This window comes from Colossoma macropomum, unplaced genomic scaffold (assembly GCF_904425465.1).
Source record: "Colossoma macropomum unplaced genomic scaffold, Colossoma_macropomum, whole genome shotgun sequence".
In the NCBI taxonomy this organism is placed as follows: Eukaryota; Metazoa; Chordata; class Actinopteri; order Characiformes; family Serrasalmidae; genus Colossoma; species Colossoma macropomum.
In genome coordinates, this window is record NW_023494792.1 from 14,032,713 (window position 1) to 14,051,035 (window position 18,323).

Below are 18,323 nucleotides of genomic sequence, written 5' to 3' on the forward strand. Positions count from 1 at the left end.
TTGTAAGGCTATCGAATGCAAGAAAATATATACTCCAGAAAAAAAATTACAATATTAAATGTTGCTTTTTATTGCTCTCCACAAATACCTTAGGTCTTTAAAACAACATTATCCTCTATCTCATTTTAGTCATTATGAAAATTAAATTGATAATATTAATTAGTAAGTGCCATGGCCAAAAATTTAGATCACGATATACTTAAACTTTCTGATGGTTTAGAAAGCAGTATTAACATAGGTTTATCTATATATATATATATATATATATATATATATATATATATATATATATATATATGTGTGTGTGTGTTCTACAGTACTTTAGTTGTTAAAAATAGTCCTTATTAAAATGGGAAGGGGCATCCCTTTAATAATAAGCCACTGTTCACTTAAGAGGTTTACTGTAGCATTTATTTGAATAAATATATATATGTATTCAAATAAAACTAAAAACTATTTTAGATGCTACGGTAAACCTCTTAAGTTAACAGTGGCTTATTATTAAAGGGATGCCCCTTCCCATTTTAATAAGGACTATTTTTAACAACTAAAGTACTGTAGAATATATATATAGATAAACCCATGTTAATACTGCTTTCTAACACTAGCCTAGCAGGCCCAAAAAAGGTTACAAAGTGTTACACAACTTTGCCAGAAGGCTTTGACCATCAGATGCTGGAAAATTTGGAAAATATTAGAATTGGGCCTTGTCTGATGCAGTTGATTAAGTTAGGCAGCTCCTTAGGTGGAAGTGCTCCATGTTAGGCTAAGGCTTACACCAAAAGACCATTTCTTTATGTCTGCTGCCTCAAAAACAAAGTGGACTTCAAATGTAAGGGACTAGACACTGGGAGCTGATGGAGGGACTGCTGCGTTTTCATCTTTATTTAAAACGTGACTCAAATGTCCCTAACTCAACCAAACAGGCCAATGTTAGCATGGTTTGCACTGTTTGTATGTCATGCTATATGCTCATATACTCATACCTAATGAAGAATTTCACCCAGTATACTGGATGAACCAGTGAACCGGTATACCACTACTCTTAAGAATCATTGTTTTTTTGTCTCCCCCTCAGGGTTGTAAGTTATGGTCTGAGGTTACTTACAATATTCTCTCTCTCTTTCTTCTCTCTCTCTCCCTCTCTCTCTCTATACATTCTATCTGCTTTCATACACTTTCATCTACCTTTCTCTCTGGATAAAACAACCATTATATTATAATTAGATTGTTGTACCTGCTTTTTTTCTCTATTATTAGTCTTTCTTGCTTGTTTTCCTGCCTTTTTGCCTTGTTGCAGATGTAGAACAAATTCCTCCGTCTATGACTCTGTTTACATTTGGTCAATTTATGTGTCTTGAGTATCAAGATTATAACTGGATAGGGCTTATCCACATAGAAAATGCAGGAGTAATCACACAGAAGATGCATTTTAAACAGAAAATCTGGTCCTTCAAACCACTTCAGGAGGCAGTCTGAGATGCATTTTAGCCAGATATCATACAAGTGTAAATGCATCTGCCTCTACAAGCTACTCTTAACAACCAAAACCCTATGCAAACCGGTACTGTGATGGCACTTTCTCTGCTACTCTGTTCTACTTATGGGGAAGACACTGCTCCCAGCACTGCTGCCACTTATCAGAGGCAGCGCTGCTTCCCACGTCTCCTGACGTGAGTTTCTTCTTTGTGTTTTAAATCGGTGGCTACTTTGCTGGCCTTTGGTCGAGCTAATTGTCCCAAATAAAGTGAGTTTAGTTAACATTGTCATCGCTCATGGCTAGTACAGGAGGCTAAATATTCTCAACAGCTACGCTATCTGCTTGTGGACATTGACTGCTGGTCTAAGGAAATGAACAACAGTGTGCAGATGTGTGATTTTCATTTGAATAGAACAGAAAAACAAAGAGCAGCGCAGGCAATTGGTTGTTGTATATGTGAGCTGATTTCATTCAGACAAGTGTAAATGCATGTAGATAAAAAAGCAGGTCTAAACATCTAAAATATAATAAATAAGTGGTCACAAAAGAGATAATGTTTAGAATCAGTATGATATGTATGTGGATTCTATGCTAAACATGCCCTTTGTTTTATGGGTTTGAGGACTCGAGGTGTGTGTTTGTGTGTTGGTTGTAGGTGTTTGACGGTGCTGTGATTGTGCTCTCTTTGGCCCCAATGGTTGCCTCCACCGTTGCTAATGGGCCCAGCAGCCCATGGGACGCCATCAGCCTCATCATCACCCTCCGCATCTGGAGGGTCAAGAGAATTATTGACGGTAAGCCATGCAATTGCACCCTGCTAGCTAGTCATTTTCTTTATTTGTATATTTGCTAGTTTGTTCATTTATTTCTATAGTATTTATTTGCTGCCTCAGTTGCACCATGTAGTAATCAATGTAGTGTTCCCAAGCTGATACGTTTTATACTATATACATTTTTTTCTTGAACATCACTGGATTCTCTAAATTAGGAAGTCGTTATGAGTCGAAATATGAATGTTGCTACATGTAAGCTAATGCTACTGTGCCAGAATTGACGTCATTAGACTGGCAGCCTCCTTAAAAAAAAAACATGCAAATCAGCACGCTTTCCCAGTGTGGTAACTTAGCCCTACAAGCTGACCTGAACTCCAGCTACACTGCTCAACATGACCAGACTGAAAGTGGTTTTCACCTCTTTTAATACTCTGAGATGAATTCTGGTCATTCTTGAAGCTGACAAACCACAAAGTTACCACAATATCCTAACAATTAATGCACCCATCGAGCGGTCCTACCAAGCATGCACATATTATTGGTACAGCACAGTAACTCAGGGCTTTAAATGTTTTATTGTTTGTTTTATTGTTAAATGTTTTGTTTTTAATGTTAATTCAGTACAGATTCAGCTTAATATTGTTACTTAGCCCTTGATAAGCTGATTTAGACTATCAGAATACCCTGATTATTATTTTAATGCTGGTGATGTTTTCAGATAAGAACATTTGCCAGCTTCTTATTTGAATTTATCTGTTCCACCTTAAATGGTGCAGCAGTTACATTCTAGATTAGGAGTTTATGCTATGTGTTAGAATGGTACATGGTACACCCAATGGTACATAAAAGGGAAATTAATAATTAATAATTATGAATTTTCATTGTTGATAATAATAATAATAATGATCTAATAGCAATAATAATAATTATTATTATAATTATTATTATTAGCATTATTATTAGCATTATTATTATTCATCCAATCAGTAATCACATACCCTTAAAGAATATTAAGATCATATTCAATACAGTATTTGAAAATGAAAATATTCGATAGTTGCAGCCCTAATTGTGTTATCAATATGATACAAATTATAATTTCTAAAAGGTCCCCTAAAAGAAACTCTTAAGCTTCCATAAATAGCTGAAGAGGACTGTGCTTATTGTGACAGTTAGTCTTTATATCTATTTACTGTTCAATCAATAGATGCTTCTCAGTCGGCTCAGCCAGCATCTGTTCAATTAAAATTCATGCTGATCTGCGCTGTACGCTGAGAGGAGCACAATGTCTGTAACGGTTAAGGAGAGCTCCAGTTAATGCAGGCGTATGCACGGTCGATGGCCATGGCAGGTCACCCCTGTCACACCCACACCTCTGTTTCTGAGGTGCTCAGCTCAAACTGTCTCTCAGAGTAACAGGAAGTCTAAGAATGACAGCAGACATGCAATTACACCCCTATTTTAAAAGCTCAGCTGATACAGTGTTAAGTCTCCTTCCTTTATTGTCGTGTAGCTCAGAATTTACAAATTATTGAATTCTTAGGCTGTTGTGAAATACAGACGCGTATTACTTAGGAACTTTATTTTGGTATGCAAGGCACATTCTGCCAAATCACTCGGTACAGATTAAAGTATCATCTAAGTCAGTGGTTCACAAATGTTTTACAGTTTTGTACCCTTCAGACATTAAAGTGCCTGCTGATACCCCTACACACATGCATGACATTTAGCCTTGTAAAAACAGTTCACCTTAATATATCAAACATGTTTATGATGCCATGACAACATCTGATATATTAAGTAATACTGAATAAATAAGTAATGCTAGGGGTGATTCTAAGGCCCAAATTATAGGTCTGGTTCCCACTGGAGTGCTAATCAGCGCTCAAGGTTGAAGAAGAAGCAGAGGCAGTGATCAGTCAAAATGATCATATACACATCGCATTTAACATTACTACATCACGAAGCAGCACTACAAATATGCAAACAAAATGCATCACAGCAGACTACAAACTAATAAATCACTACAGATCATACATGCCTTAACAACGGTTAGTAACAACTTTATTCATGCATATAACACATAATAAACTAATGACTCATTATTTCATGATTTTCTCCTAAACATGCAGAAGGAACTGAAATATGCCTTCTTCTCCAACACTCCAAGCCTTTTATACTAGTAATAATAAATAAAGAGCAGAACCCTATAGAGCACAGGTTTTTTCTTGCTCTGGATGTCATGAATATTAAACCCACTCATCACTCAAGCAAACAGCCCATGTGTAAAAGTACACAACGCTCTCCAGACATCTGGCCGTTCCTTTTGATTAAACTCAGTATTCGTAGATCCACTCTGTGCTATTCCAGTGATGATCTCTTTCTTGGGAGTTTGTGGTTGGAGTGCGGGGGTTGCAGAGTTGTTTGTATCGTCCAGATTGGAGAAGTACCTGTAATTGTACGGCCGACTAATGGAATGAAATAAAGATTAACTTAAGTGTAAATGTCATCATTTTTTGACCTACCTCAACTGGGTGTTTGGGTACCATAGTTTATGAACCACTGATGTACAAACTTCAATTCCAAAAAAGTTGGGACAGCATGTGAAATGCAAATTAAAAAAGGAAAGCAGTGATTTTTAAATCCACACTGCCAACTCTTCTGAGCTTAAACTGACCTGAAATGGTACTGATGGGACTGATGTGGAAAGATACTGTGTTTAGCCTTTCTTAATGTTTATGGAAGTAATGTACATCGTGTTCTCCGGGACAAAAAGGAAAAAAAAGCTAGATTGTTACCAAGATAAAGTTCAAACGCCAGGGTCTGTCATGGCATGGGGGTGTATTAGTGTAGTCTCGCAGGGTCAGACATGATCTCATATTGAGAATGTCTGGGGACAACCAATTTTGGGCTAAATATGAGTGGGATTGTAGAATGGGAATAAGCTGAGTGGGTAATTTAAAATCACTCCATTCTGCATGTGTTACAACAGCATGGCTGAATAAACAGAGAATGCGGGTGCTAAACTGGCCTGCCTGCAGTCCATACCTGTCTCTCACTGAAAAATATAACAAGGCTTTATACAGTTGCGTAGCTGAAGACTTTTATAATGGAAGAATGGCAAAAAATCTGCTCTTAAAACTGGACCAGTTTGTCTTTGGATCCCAAATGATTATTAAGTGTTGAAAGGAAATGTCATGTTACACAGTGGTACACGTTCCTGTCCCGACTTTTTTGGAAAAAAAAAAACTAAGTTAAGGTAAAACAACAAATATTTTGTGTTTGTACTGTTTTCAATTTAATACAGGTTAAACAGAACTTCCTAATCGCTGCTTTCTGTTTTCATTAGCTTTTCATATAATAAAAGAATGCCCTATAATCCCACAAACTTTTTTACATGTGTAGACATAAACACACCTTCTACTCCTAATTCAGATGTTATACCTTTTCTATACTGGTATTCTAGATTGTGTGTGCTTCTCCAATACATATTTACATGAGATATTAATCTAGCTTTACATGGACAGATATGTTTATCATATACGAGAGGTTTAAACCTGCCTTTTGTACATTAACGTTAATCCTGCAGCCTGAACTAAACATTCGTTTCAGTCAGCAATTTAAATGCATCCTTTTCTGCTTGGTTTCATATGTTTGAGTTATTGAATCTGTTAGAGAGAGTGTGTAGTCAGCAGAAAGGTTGTAAATTCAGTCCAGTGCTGTTGCGTGCCCCCTTGCTAGCTCATGCAGCTCTTGTAATGTTTTATTTTTCAAGTAGATCCCAACACACTCACACTCACACACACACAAATAGTTTTCTAAATTCCATGCATCTCACCATTAATCCCTGTTTAAACCTTCATTTGCTATTTACTAAACCCTGCATGTCACAAGGAATCATAAGGATGACAGAAAAGATTCAAATGATTAAAACATTAAAGATGTAAAAACTTTAAAGTATTTTGCTTTGTCTTTTCTCACCCTTAGAAGTGTTCATGCTGCTTGTTAAATGCAGTCTGATACACCAAATAAACTAGATAAGTTGAAAAAGAGAAGCTTGTAAAAAATTCAAAAGCCTTAACCTTGTGTTGAGTGTTCCTCAGTGTTACGCCCTCCTGTGGTTCTCCCCTGCCTTTCACATGGCTAGGTCACAACCTTCTGACTGAAGATGCTGAAAGGTTAATGAGGCACAGGTGTCTAGTTAAAAATACAGCAGCACAGAGAGAGTTCAGCTGTTAGAGAGTGACAGAAATGAGATGTTACTCTCCTAAATGCTTTGTAACAGGCCATATCTGTGTTATGACCACTGATTTTTCAATATATAGTAAGTAAAATATTGTATAAAAGACTCCCGTTGTGTTTAAGACATACTGTGACAGATAGAGCAGCTATTCATGTTGTTTTCTCTGTCCATAACAAGCCACGTAAAATAGGACTGAACCAGTAATACACAGCTTACTGATGTATTAGCTTGAAATGATAATGCCTCTTGACATTTATTGACATTATATAGACAAAAGTCTTGGGACACCTACACATTACACCTCTGGGAGCTTTCATGACATCCCATTCTAAACCCATAGGCATTAATATGGAGTTTGTCCCCCCCTTAGCAGCTATAATAGCTTCCACTCTTCTGGGAAGCTTTCTGTAAGATTTTGAAGTGTGTCTGTGGAAATTTTTGCCCATTCATCCAGAAGAGCATTTGTGAGGTCAGACACTGATGTTGGTTGAGAGGGCCTGGCTTGCGGTCTCCGTTCTAGTTCATTCCAAAGGTGTTTGATGGGGTTGAGGTCAGGGCTCTGTGTGGGCCAGTCAAGTTCTTCGACACCAAACTCACCCAACCATGCTTTGTGGACTGGGGCACAGTCATGCTGGAACAGAAAAGGGCCTTCCCCAAACTGTTTCCACAAAGTTGGAGGCATACAACTGTCTAAAGTGTCTTGGTCTGCTGAAGCATTAAGATTTCCCTTCACTGGAACTAAGGGGTCTAGACCAACCCCTGAAAACAACCCCATAGCATTATCCCTCCTCCACCAAACTTTACAGTTGGCACAATGCAGTCAGGCGGGTAACGTTCTCCTGGCATTCGCCAAATTCAGACTGCCAAATAGAGAAGCGTGATTCGTCACTCCACAGAACACGTTTCCACTGCTCCAGAGTCCAGTGGTGGCATGCTTTACACCACTCCATCTGACACTTGGCACTGTGCCTGCTGATGTAAGGCTTGCATGCAGCTGCTTGACTATGGAAACCCAGGCCATGAAGCTCCTGGTGAACAGTTTTTGTGCTGACTTTAATGCCAGAGGAGGTTTGGAACTTTGCAGTTATTGAGTCAGTAAAGCGTTGGTGACTTTTATGCACTATACGCCTCGGTGACCCCGCTCTGTAACTTTACATGGAGTTGCTGTGGCTCCTAAACGCTTCCACTTTTCAATAATACCACTCACAGTTGATTGCAGAATCTCTAGGAGGAAAGACATTTTTGTGAACTGACTTGTTGCAAAGGTGACATCCTATAACAGTAACACACTCGAATTCTGTGAGCTCTTCAAAACGACCCATTCTTTCACAAATGTATGTAAAGGCAGACTCGATGGCAACATGCTTGATGTTATATACCTGTGACAATGAGACTGAATGGAAAACCTGAATTCAGTGATTCAAAGGTATATCCCAATACTTTTGTCCTTATAGTGTACCTATGTGTATGACTTGTACTAATAACTTGTAGTAAGTGTGTTGTTTATATAAATTATGGTAAGGGCCGTATCCACTTTCAGTTTACACCTGCCCACATCATGATTACATTCACACTTTGGGTGCTGTATATCAGTTTAAATCAGTTTTGGAAAGAATTTTGTTATATTCAGGTCAAATTTAGACTCAAAATTTGATTGTGCGGTTCGGGTTGTGTTGGGTTCAGACAGAATTTTGTCGGGCTCAGATTGTTCAGACTCAAATGCAGTGCTGTGTTTTGGGTTGAGTCAAGTCAGGCTGATGGAAAATTCTTACAGAAAATGCTATATTCAGGCCTAATATTTCAGGTTTGATTAAAGTTATTATCGTTTATTCTTCTTTGTTCCTTGTCAGGCCTTAAACACTAGCTAAATCTTGTTATAGCTTTGCTTTATGTTCCTTTGTTGACTCTTCACTGTTTTTCGGGTTTAGTTTGTTCTTTGTTTCTTGCAAGATCAGTGTTTATTCTCAGATTTGTTTGTTCCTCGCCAGTGTTTTTTGCTCTTAAAAGTATCTTAAATTTTACACACATATCCTCTCCCCTGTCTGTGCCTGCTTCATTCTGCTTCAAATCCAAATTATATCCAAACTGATACTGATACAGATATTTTTTTGGGCACTGAACATATACAGAAACAGATGGTGTTGTTATATCCCTAACACACACACACACACACACACACACACACACACACACACACACAAAAGCATAAGGCAGATGTGTTGCATGTGCATTAAATCAACTTCCACAATATAATAATTTTTATGGTCAAATGTCTTCAACAGAAATGAGGTAGAAAAATGAATCCAGAAAAATAAAGGCATAAAAAGCATAACCACAGTGATGGAACAGACAATGGCTAAAGGACTCTAGACCTGTAAATGTGCTTTAATGCTTTCTACACTCACCATTCGCTTTATTGGAATCATCTGTTTTATATTTATGCTTACTGTCCGTTGGGCAAAGTCCTATAGGTCCACTATATAGATGTACAGTTACAGACTGTAGCCCATCTGTAGCTTTGTACAGTTTATCAGCCACCCTCTGCCTCATTCGGTGGTCATTTTCTGACCACAGGACCACTGCTGAGCAGATATTATTTGGGTAGTGGACTATTTTCAGCACCGAGATCCACCACTTAAAAATATCTAGCCAGTTATAATATATAAAAAATATCCAGTTCTGTGGTCAGACACTGACCATTAATGAAGGGCTAGAAGATGGTCAAATCACATTTTCAATAACAGCAGATGTGCTATAGTATATAGCTCTATACCAGTATGGTGAGGTCTATATAGCAGATGTTTATAATCAACTGGCCAGTGAAGTGTATCTTACCATGTTTACCCTTTTTCATCCATTAAAACATTTGAAAATGACGTGACTGAAAAGAACTGGGGAAGTGATGTTGAGTCTGCGGTCTAGCTGACATAAAGCAGAGACAGGGATAATTCTTCAGGAGAGTTTGCAGCATGCAGTCACAGTAAGCTCAGCATTATGGCCCTAGTAAGACTAGCCTAATTGGGATAGAGGATTTGATGATGACAGTTATCAGTGGTCTCTGCTGAGCTGGTAGAGTCTCATTAGGAGGCAGCAGGAGAGGTAGGCCAGCAGGAGGGAGTCTAGCATGAAATTTAATAGAAACTTTCAGTTCACCCAGCCGAGTGCTGACGGAGTGTATAACTGGCCACAGCTACACTGTCATTGTGTTGTCTTCTGCCTGCTGGGTGTAAATGACTCCTCAGTGAATAAAAAGAGTAGTGTGGAGTGGGTAAGGTCTCATTTACATTACAGGTAAGCTTCTGAATGTTCTGAGTGATCTTCATAGCTCTCTGTAAAGTAAGAGAGCAGGTGCAGGACCTGTGACTGACTGTAATCAATCAAAGGCCCTGCACATAGAAGATTAAGATAAAGATAACAAAGATAAAAAATAAAAAAAGATAAATAATAATAATAATATTAATAATAACACCAATAATAGTACAATGAGAATAACAATGGAAATCTTCTGCTTATTAAAAATAATAAACAGAAGACACAGAAATATTGTTTTTATTGTTTGTTGTTTAAAACCATTTTTCAGCAGTGTGTTTTTGCTTGTAGAAACACCATATAACATTGCAACAAATACAAATAAACATAAATATAGTAAAAAAGCAACAGGAATGTATTTTAAAGAAAGTAGTTATCTTGAGAGCTGGTTAGCAGAAAGGTTTGGTTCCATATTTCTCCTCCATGTCGCCATCCATTATTTAGCCAAACCGGACTGATTGAGCCAAACCAGGCATTGGACAGTTACTGTAAATAATACGATGCTCCCTGAGGAGAGGTTTGGCATTGCAAACACATCAATATACATAAAATACATACTTATAGTGTTCTTTGCGTTTAATGTAATAATAACGTGGTTTATGTCAAATATGGCAAATAACAAATTACCTTCCCTATTCTTTTATCTTTGTCTCTGGCCACAGCATATGTGCTGCAGGTGAAGGTGGAGATGGAGCTGGAGCTGCAGCAGTATGAGAAGGCTAAAGCTGTGCGGGAGGAGCAGCTAGAGAGACTCACTCAAATCTGCCAAGAGCAGGCGGTGAATAACACTCAGCACTCATCTGTTCTCCCTCTACTCTCTCCTCTCGCTCTCTACACCAGTGCTACTCACACTAACATTTTTTTCCTTGCCAAACATACAGTGGTGTGAAAAAGTGTTTGCCCCCTTCCTGATTTCTTATTCTTTTGCATGTTTGTCACACTTAAATGTTTCAGATCACCAAACAAATTTAAATATTAGACAAAGATACACAAAATGCAGTTTATAAATGAAGGTCTTTATTATTAAGGGAAAAAGAAATCCAAACCTACAGGGCCCTGTGTGAAAAAGTGATTGCACATCAATCTCCCTAGCCTCATCCAGGCCTATTATAACTGGCAAGAAATCACTTAAATAGGACCTGCCTGACAAAGTGAAGTAGACCAAAAGATCCTCAAAAGATCCTCAAAAGATCCTCAAAAGCTAGACATCATGCTGCGATCCAAAGAAATTCAGGAACAAATGAAAAACAAAGTAATTGAGATCTATCAGTCTGGAAAAGGTTATAAAGCCATTTCTAAAGCTTTAGGACTCCAGCGAACCACAGTGAGAGCCATTATCCACAAATGGCGAAAACATGGAACAGTGGTGAACCTTCCCAGGAGTGGCCGGCCGACCAAAATTACCCCAAGAGCGCAGTGACGACTCATCCAAGAGGTCACAAAAGACCCCACAACAACATCCAAAGAACTGCAGGCCTCACTTGCCTCAGTTAAGGTCAGTGTTCATGACTCCACCCTAAGAAAGAGACTGGACAAAAATGGCCTGCATGGCAGAGTTCGAAGAAGAAAACCACTGCTGAGCAAAAAGAACATAAAGGCTCGTCTCAGTTTTGCAAGAAAACGTCTTGATGATCCCCAAGACGTTTTGGAGAATACTCTGTGGACTGACGAAACAAAAGTTGAACTTTTTGGAAGGTGTATGTCCCATTACATCTGGCGTAGAAGTAACACAGCATTTCAGAAAAGGAACATCATACCAACAGTAAAATATGGTGGTGGTAGTGTGATGATCTGGAGCTGTTTTGCTGCTTCAGGACCTGGAAGACTTGCTGCGGTAAATGGAACCATGAATTCTGCTGTCTACCAAAAAATCCTGAAGGAGAATGTCCGGCCATCTGTTCGTGACCTCAAGCTGAAGTGCACTTGGGTTCTGCAGCAGGAGAATGATCCAAAACACACCAGCAAGTCCACCTCTGAATGGCTTAAGACAAACAAAATTAAGACTTTGGAGTGGCCTAGTCAAAGTCCTGACCTGAATCCGATTGAGATGCTGTGGCATAACCTTAAAAAGGCGGTTCATGCTCAGAAACCCTCCAATGTGGCTGAATTACAACAATTCTGCAAAGATGTGTGGCCAAAATTCCTCCACAGCACTGTAAAAGACTCATTGCCAGTTATCAGTAACACTTGATTGCAGTTGTTGCTGCTAAGGGTGGCCCAACCAGTTGTTAGGTTTAGGGGGCAATCACTTTTTCACACAGGGCCCTGTAGGTTTGGATTTCTTTTTCCCTTAATAATAAAGACCTTCATTTATAAACTGCATTTTGTGTATCTTTGTCTAATATTTAAATTTGTTTGGTGATCTGAAACATTTTAGTGTGACAAACATGCAAAAGAATAAGAAATCAGGAAGGGGGCAAACACTTCTTCACACCACTGTACCCGATTCAAGTTATCAGGTAAACATTAAGTCCTTCTTGAGCTCAATAAGATGTATTAGAATAGGAAAAACACAAATGTGAAGTTCCTGTGGCCCTCAGCACCAGAAGCACTGGATACACTTAAACAGCACATTTGGCTTTACACCAACAGAGGGCAGCAGTGGCACATGGAATCAAAAAGCACATTGCTGAATAAGAGGGGCTTTTTTTGGTTTGTTTGCTGGTTGGTTTTCATATGCTTTTGACATTATGTTTTATAAAAAACTCACAGTACTACAAAAACAAGAAATGCTTGTTGTGTAATATATGTCTGGTTAATGATAATTGATGTAAAGTTGTTTTATGTCATCACCTGTCCGTGAGGTCTTTGACTTTTTCTTGTAGTCCATAATCACTGTGTTGTATTTGTGTATATCAGGGCTGCCCAAAGTTGACCCCTGAGGGTGTCATCACTGTCTCCTCACCTAATGGGAGAACATTTTTATTTTTAACTTACTGAATTTTAATTTTTTAAGTATTTTATTAACAAAATCTAGTGTACTGTAAAAAAATACATTTAAAAAAAATCTTTTTTGAATATAAAAATAAACTTTTTTATATTGTACTATATTTCGTTTTTTTTCTTTTTGGCCCTCGGACCACCAAGAAACTTTGGCTCCCAAAACAAAAAGTTAGGGCACCCCTGGTCTATACAACTTTTCTGAATGAGGATCAGGGGAAGCCGGAAGCTCCTATTTCACATAATAAACTGTCATGCTGACTGTGTGACGAGTGCTCTGCTTCTGCTGAGCTTTCAAGTCAGATAAAAGCCAAAGTCCCATCCATTCCAGCGAGTTCTGTCCCAGCAATCAATAGTGAGAGAGCCCATGCCTGTACATCATGGGAATGTTCTGTTTTTCTCTGGGAGAAAAAGATAGATTAGATAATGAGAGTAATGTCCAAACATGGCGTCTGTAGGGAACTGACTTGAGGCCTGTCAATATCAGCACGCAGGTCTAAAGTAAATGTAGTTAGCGGATTGATTAGGTCCAGTGAGTGGTGTTTGATAGGCCAAATGGATGTAAGGACTCGCCTTTGGTGATCATATGCACAGTTTCTGCAAAAGAAATGGGGTCTCTGCATTTTAGGCAACATAATTAAATGCTGACAACAAACAAAGACAACAAAGGGTTCAAGGTCAATATATTCAAAAGTCTTTTTAAATCTCTCTCTCTCTTAGTTTGAGATCAGGCAGTTGCGAGCTCATCTGGCCCAGCAGGATTTGGATCTGGCTGCAGAACGTGAGGCTGCTATGCAGATCCACCATGTGTGGGGCAAGCAGAGCAGTAGCTTCCAGGAGGTAGATGGCTTGGGGCCTGCAGGATCCGACAGCGAGGCCAGAGCCAATACCAGGGAGCCCGGAGCACCGACAGGTATAATACTGATCCAAAATATGGAATCACTTCTCATATTAATATTATTGTTATTTTACTAACTTATAATTTACATAGTGTAAATTCTTAAAGGATGTGTTTTTAGTATTTGGGGACCAGCAAGAAGGTATTAGATTACAAAAATGTATTATTGTAATTACAAATACTGTATAGTTATCTGCTGTATTTATAACAATTCCTCATAAACATTTACCTTGTAGATATTAATTAAATTGAAACTCAATTCTTAATGGTATACAACTTTGTCATTTTACAATCATCTACAGCTCTAGTCTGATTCTGAATTCTAAATGTTTTACAGCTTTTTACAATTTATTTAAAACCTGTGAAGCTGGATTTTACTAGCACCATGTTAGAATGAGTTTATGTAGGTATCTGTGACAAAATTGGTTTTACATTATTGAAACCAGTAGCCTATGTGCTCCCATACCAGCAGGGTTGCAGGTTACAGCCTCCTCTTTGTCTACTGGTGCAATGAGATTATTACTAGTTTATGTCGTGGCAGTTGAATGACAAAGCCTGTCATTAGCTCAGCATAATACGGTATATTTATTTCCATACAGTATTTATCAGTCTGTCTTCATGTTGCACAGCAAGAATTGAGCAAACACGCACAGTATCACTTCCATGTGAATGACTGTAGCAAAGAACGTAGCACAGGTCTAACAGTGTGTAGCCTGCCTGGCTGTGTGTTCTGCTCTGTGTTCATTATGTCAGGTCACATTGGGATCTGTACAGCATGCTACAGCTGACATGCTTACACACGCAGCGCTCTGTGCATTGGGCCATGTTTCTCCTAAAAGAGTACTCAGCTATGGCACAAACATCTGTTCCTTTCACCTGAAAAAAACCACAATGGGCTCCCAGCAAGCCACACTAGGGCCCCCAGAGGTTTGTGGGAGCAGGAGCCCGCCTGTGGCTTTTTTTCTTCAGAACAGCGGCTGGACAAAAAGGGCTGTCAAAGCAGGCCCTGACCTCAGGAGAGCGCTCAGAGAAAGAGAGAAAGAACGAGAGTAGCCTGGGGATGTGGATTTTAGTGGTCATCTCTTATTCACGCCATGATGAGAGTGAGAGAGCTAAAGACAAAGACCCCCTATTTGATGTCAGATAGAGGTTCCCGATGACGTGCTTTTCAGGACTGGTTAAATCATGGGCAGATCTTGGCACTGCTCTGATATTTATTTTCATGTCTCACGTCAGAGAGAAACTCTTTGGCCTGCCAGTTTAAATCATCATTTTGGATGTCCCCTTAAAGTTCCGCCAACCAAATTCCTCACATTCTCAAAGCAGATAGAAAAAGTAAATAAAGAAGGTGATAACATGATCAAGTTTAGACAGCACATAAAATCCGGAGCCAGACAAACAACGAAAGCTGTCAGGCAGTGAGGTCAAAGCTCAGAGAGCGCAGCACAACACTGGAGGGCCATTAAATCACCTGGCACTGCTTCACTGCCTTCTCTCCCTCTCTGTATCTCTCACACTCCCTCACACACGTTCTCTTCCCTCTTCTTTCTTTCTGTCTAGCTCTCTCTCTCTCTCTCTCTCGACTGAGAGTAGAATAAAAGCAGACAGCTTTTAGCCAGTGTGTGCTCATCATTCTCCTCATGTGTTATTCATCCCACAGTGATTGTCTTGCTGGTGTTTTAGGCCGCTGCGGCTCTCCTCCAGGGCCACTGTCATATTAATTTTTTAAACAGTAAAAAATGAATGAAATAAAGGCCCAGTGAGTTGGGGTCGTGTCTCTGGGGATGAAGGAATGGCACTTAGACAGCAGCAAGTGTTGCCGCTCTGCCAAGTGGATCATGAGCCCTTTCACCCAGCCAATGATTGCAACCCAAGCCCCAATCCTGCCCAGCCAACACGCACTCCATTAAAGTGTCTCTTCCATCAGCAGCCTGCAAAGCAGAGCTGGTGTCTTCATTGTTAGATTGCTCAGAGCCTGCCTGGCCCACGAGCAAGGAAACCACCACACCAAAATAAAAGCGTCCCAAAGCGAACCGGGTAGTGGTATGCTCTGACTTTGACTTGTTTGTGTTGTGTCACATGAATGAATGCTGTGGCTTTTGTTTCAGAGAACATTGTTCAAGATGACATGAACAATTACATCAGCCAGTATTACAGTGAGCCAAGTAGTGGTAAGAGACACATTCACGCACACAATTACATTACAGGATTATGTGACGTCTTATCATTGCATGTATTTTGCTCTTCAGCAGTGGCCACCAACCCTCTTATCAACTTTTCTGCATATATGCTTCCATGCTTCTCACCTGGCACTATTGCACCTGTTCCAGTTCAATCAAGGACTTCTGACATTAGTTATGCTTGGATTGGACTAGACCAGTGTCACCAATCTTATTCACAAGGGGCCGGTATTGCTGCAGGATTTCAGTTTAACCAAGCAGGAGGACCTCATTTAACTAATCAATTTGTTGTACACTGAAACAAGCTGATTATACAAGTGAGAAGAGAAAAGGAGCCACACCAGCTCCTTGTGGATAGAATTGGTGACCTAGAATCTGGAGGATGGTATGGTGCGTTCATCAGATGGTCCTTGTGAATTATTGTTTACCACAATAAAATTATACGTGAACGGCTGACTCAGTCGTAAATACAAGTTGTAAACTTGGGTAAGTTTCATGTTACCTGAGTTTATGGGATGTAACACATCACTAGCCAGCATATTCACCACATGAACACAGTAGTCCAAGCTGGAATTGGTCCATGGCAGCAGTATTGGTCTCATGATAAATTTACCAGTTGCTGGTGACCATCCAAACACAAAATATAGAATGCACCACTAGATCTCCAGGTCCTTGGCTGGTGACCACTGCATTACAATATAAAAAATGCGATGAAAAACTTTCAAATATACAAAAGCAGTAACATGGCTCTTGTCATTACTGTAGATATTGGGGTTCCAGACCCAGGTGCACGCATCATAACCACTGCAGCCATAGACGTGCACCTGCCCACTAACCCCAGCCAGCTGCCCCCTTCCCTGGTGAGTGCAGATGGGCCGGGCAGCCGCCTGGAACGCACGGGTAGCTGTGTGAGCGAAGCTTCAGCCACCACGGTGTCTCGCTCCAGCTGCAGCTTCACAGCCCGCCAGCACAGTGTCAGCAGCCAGACACTGGGCTCCAGCAGTGACTGCAGCTCCACGGTGCGTGAGGCCTCCACGTCCGACTACAGCGGCCGCCGTTGCTGCCCGCCACCATACTGCAGCCCACTGGCCTTGGGTGCACAAGATCCAAGTGCCGTAGTCAAGGAGCTGCTCTCGTCCCTTTCCGAGGACTCTTGCCTGGCCCAGAAGGGCCGGGTGAACCCAGTCAACCTGAAGTTGCCCAGTCCGGCTGGCTCGGTCAAGGCCAGCCCGGAGCTGGAGCACAGGGTGAACATTTACAATAAGAGGAACCAGGAGAGTCTGGGTGTGTTCCAGACCAAACCTCTGATCCACCTGCAGGGGACAGAGCCATCGCTGGACGAGAAGTACAGACTCATGGAGCCTGCAGACGTTCCGCTGAACCGTGTGCCGGACACGTAGGACAAGGAAGTGCAGTGTAGTGGCCACCAGCACCAGCTGAAGCATTCTCCATCTATCTCTCTCTCTCTATCTGATTCTCTCTCTGTCTCTTTCTCTCAGCCAGCACTACTGACTCTGACTCTCCCAGGCTTCATGCTCTCTAAAGAGTGGCTCACTGAGTGATGCACTAAGGACTTTGCTCTCAGTTGTCTTCTCAAGAGGGGTTTCCCCACTTAGGGCAAGGAGTTCTTGGCACACACCCTCTTTCTTTCTCTCTCTCATTCAAGCAAAAGCACTTGAACTCTGTGAGTGTCACTCCTGCCAAAATTGCACAACCTTCCAGAGCCCAGGGAGAGGCACTTCGGGAGCCATCACTGGAACATTTATCAGGAATTTCCTATTTCAGTGTTTGTCTGTGTTTGGTGACCATTAAGAAACCAGCAATGGGACACAAACGCACTCAAGCTTTCAGACAGCAGCGCAGTATTGAAAAATGAGGCTGGGAAGACTTGTGATTCTTCATGCGTTCTTATTTCAGGGTTTCGGTCGGGGTGGTGGGGCAACGAGTTTTTGTTTTATTTTTATGAATAACACAATGTACAGTCAAACTGATCCGACTGCTGCAGGGTTACATTTGATCTGTGTTCAAATGTGTCGAGCTGTGTTACTCAGCCAAATTTCTTACCTTTGCCTTTCTTACTGATGCTAACGTTTGTATTCAGAATTCTATGACAGAAAAAAATGCTAAACTCAAGTATTTTTAAAACCTGCTGATAATTTCATGGATGAGAAATTCAGGAATATAATATTAGAGGGTTTTTATGAGAAATGACGGATGAGAAATGTTGTCATAACCCTTAATCTTAACCCCATCCTTATAGCATGAGCCTTTGAAAAGATCTCTGCTTTTTGACTGAGGCTAACTAATCCTGTGTTGTTAAGGCATTTTATAAACTGATAATGGGAGAAATTGTCAAGCAAATAAAAGCTGGTAAAATTATGGAAAGTGGTGTTTTTTTTTATCTGCCTTTTTTCCAACTGATGAGGGGTTTTAAAATGAACACACACACACACACACACACACACACACACACACACACACACACACACTTATCCTCCTG

At 40.2% G+C, this 18,323-nt stretch overlaps 1 protein-coding gene across 5 annotated transcripts in view; it reads left to right on the forward strand.

Moving 5' to 3' along the window:
• Positions 1 to 18,202, forward strand: part of tmem266 (transmembrane protein 266) — a 64,573-nt gene extending 46,371 nt beyond the window's left edge. For 4 of the 5 annotated variants that reach the window (XM_036576091.1, XM_036576094.1, XM_036576092.1 and 1 more), the window contains 5 exons: positions 2,136 to 2,274; positions 10,468 to 10,583; positions 13,466 to 13,658; positions 15,752 to 15,814; positions 16,589 to 18,202. In XM_036576091.1, the coding sequence (XP_036431984.1) occupies positions 2,136 to 2,274; positions 10,468 to 10,583; positions 13,466 to 13,658; positions 15,752 to 15,814; positions 16,589 to 17,223 (1,146 nt within the window). In that variant the 3' untranslated portion in view covers positions 17,224 to 18,202. The remainder of the gene's footprint in view (positions 1 to 2,135; positions 2,275 to 10,467; positions 10,584 to 13,465; positions 13,659 to 15,751; positions 15,815 to 16,588) is intronic. The other variant, XR_005007492.1, reaches the window with a different exon arrangement.
• Positions 18,203 to 18,323: the final 121 nt, after the last annotated feature.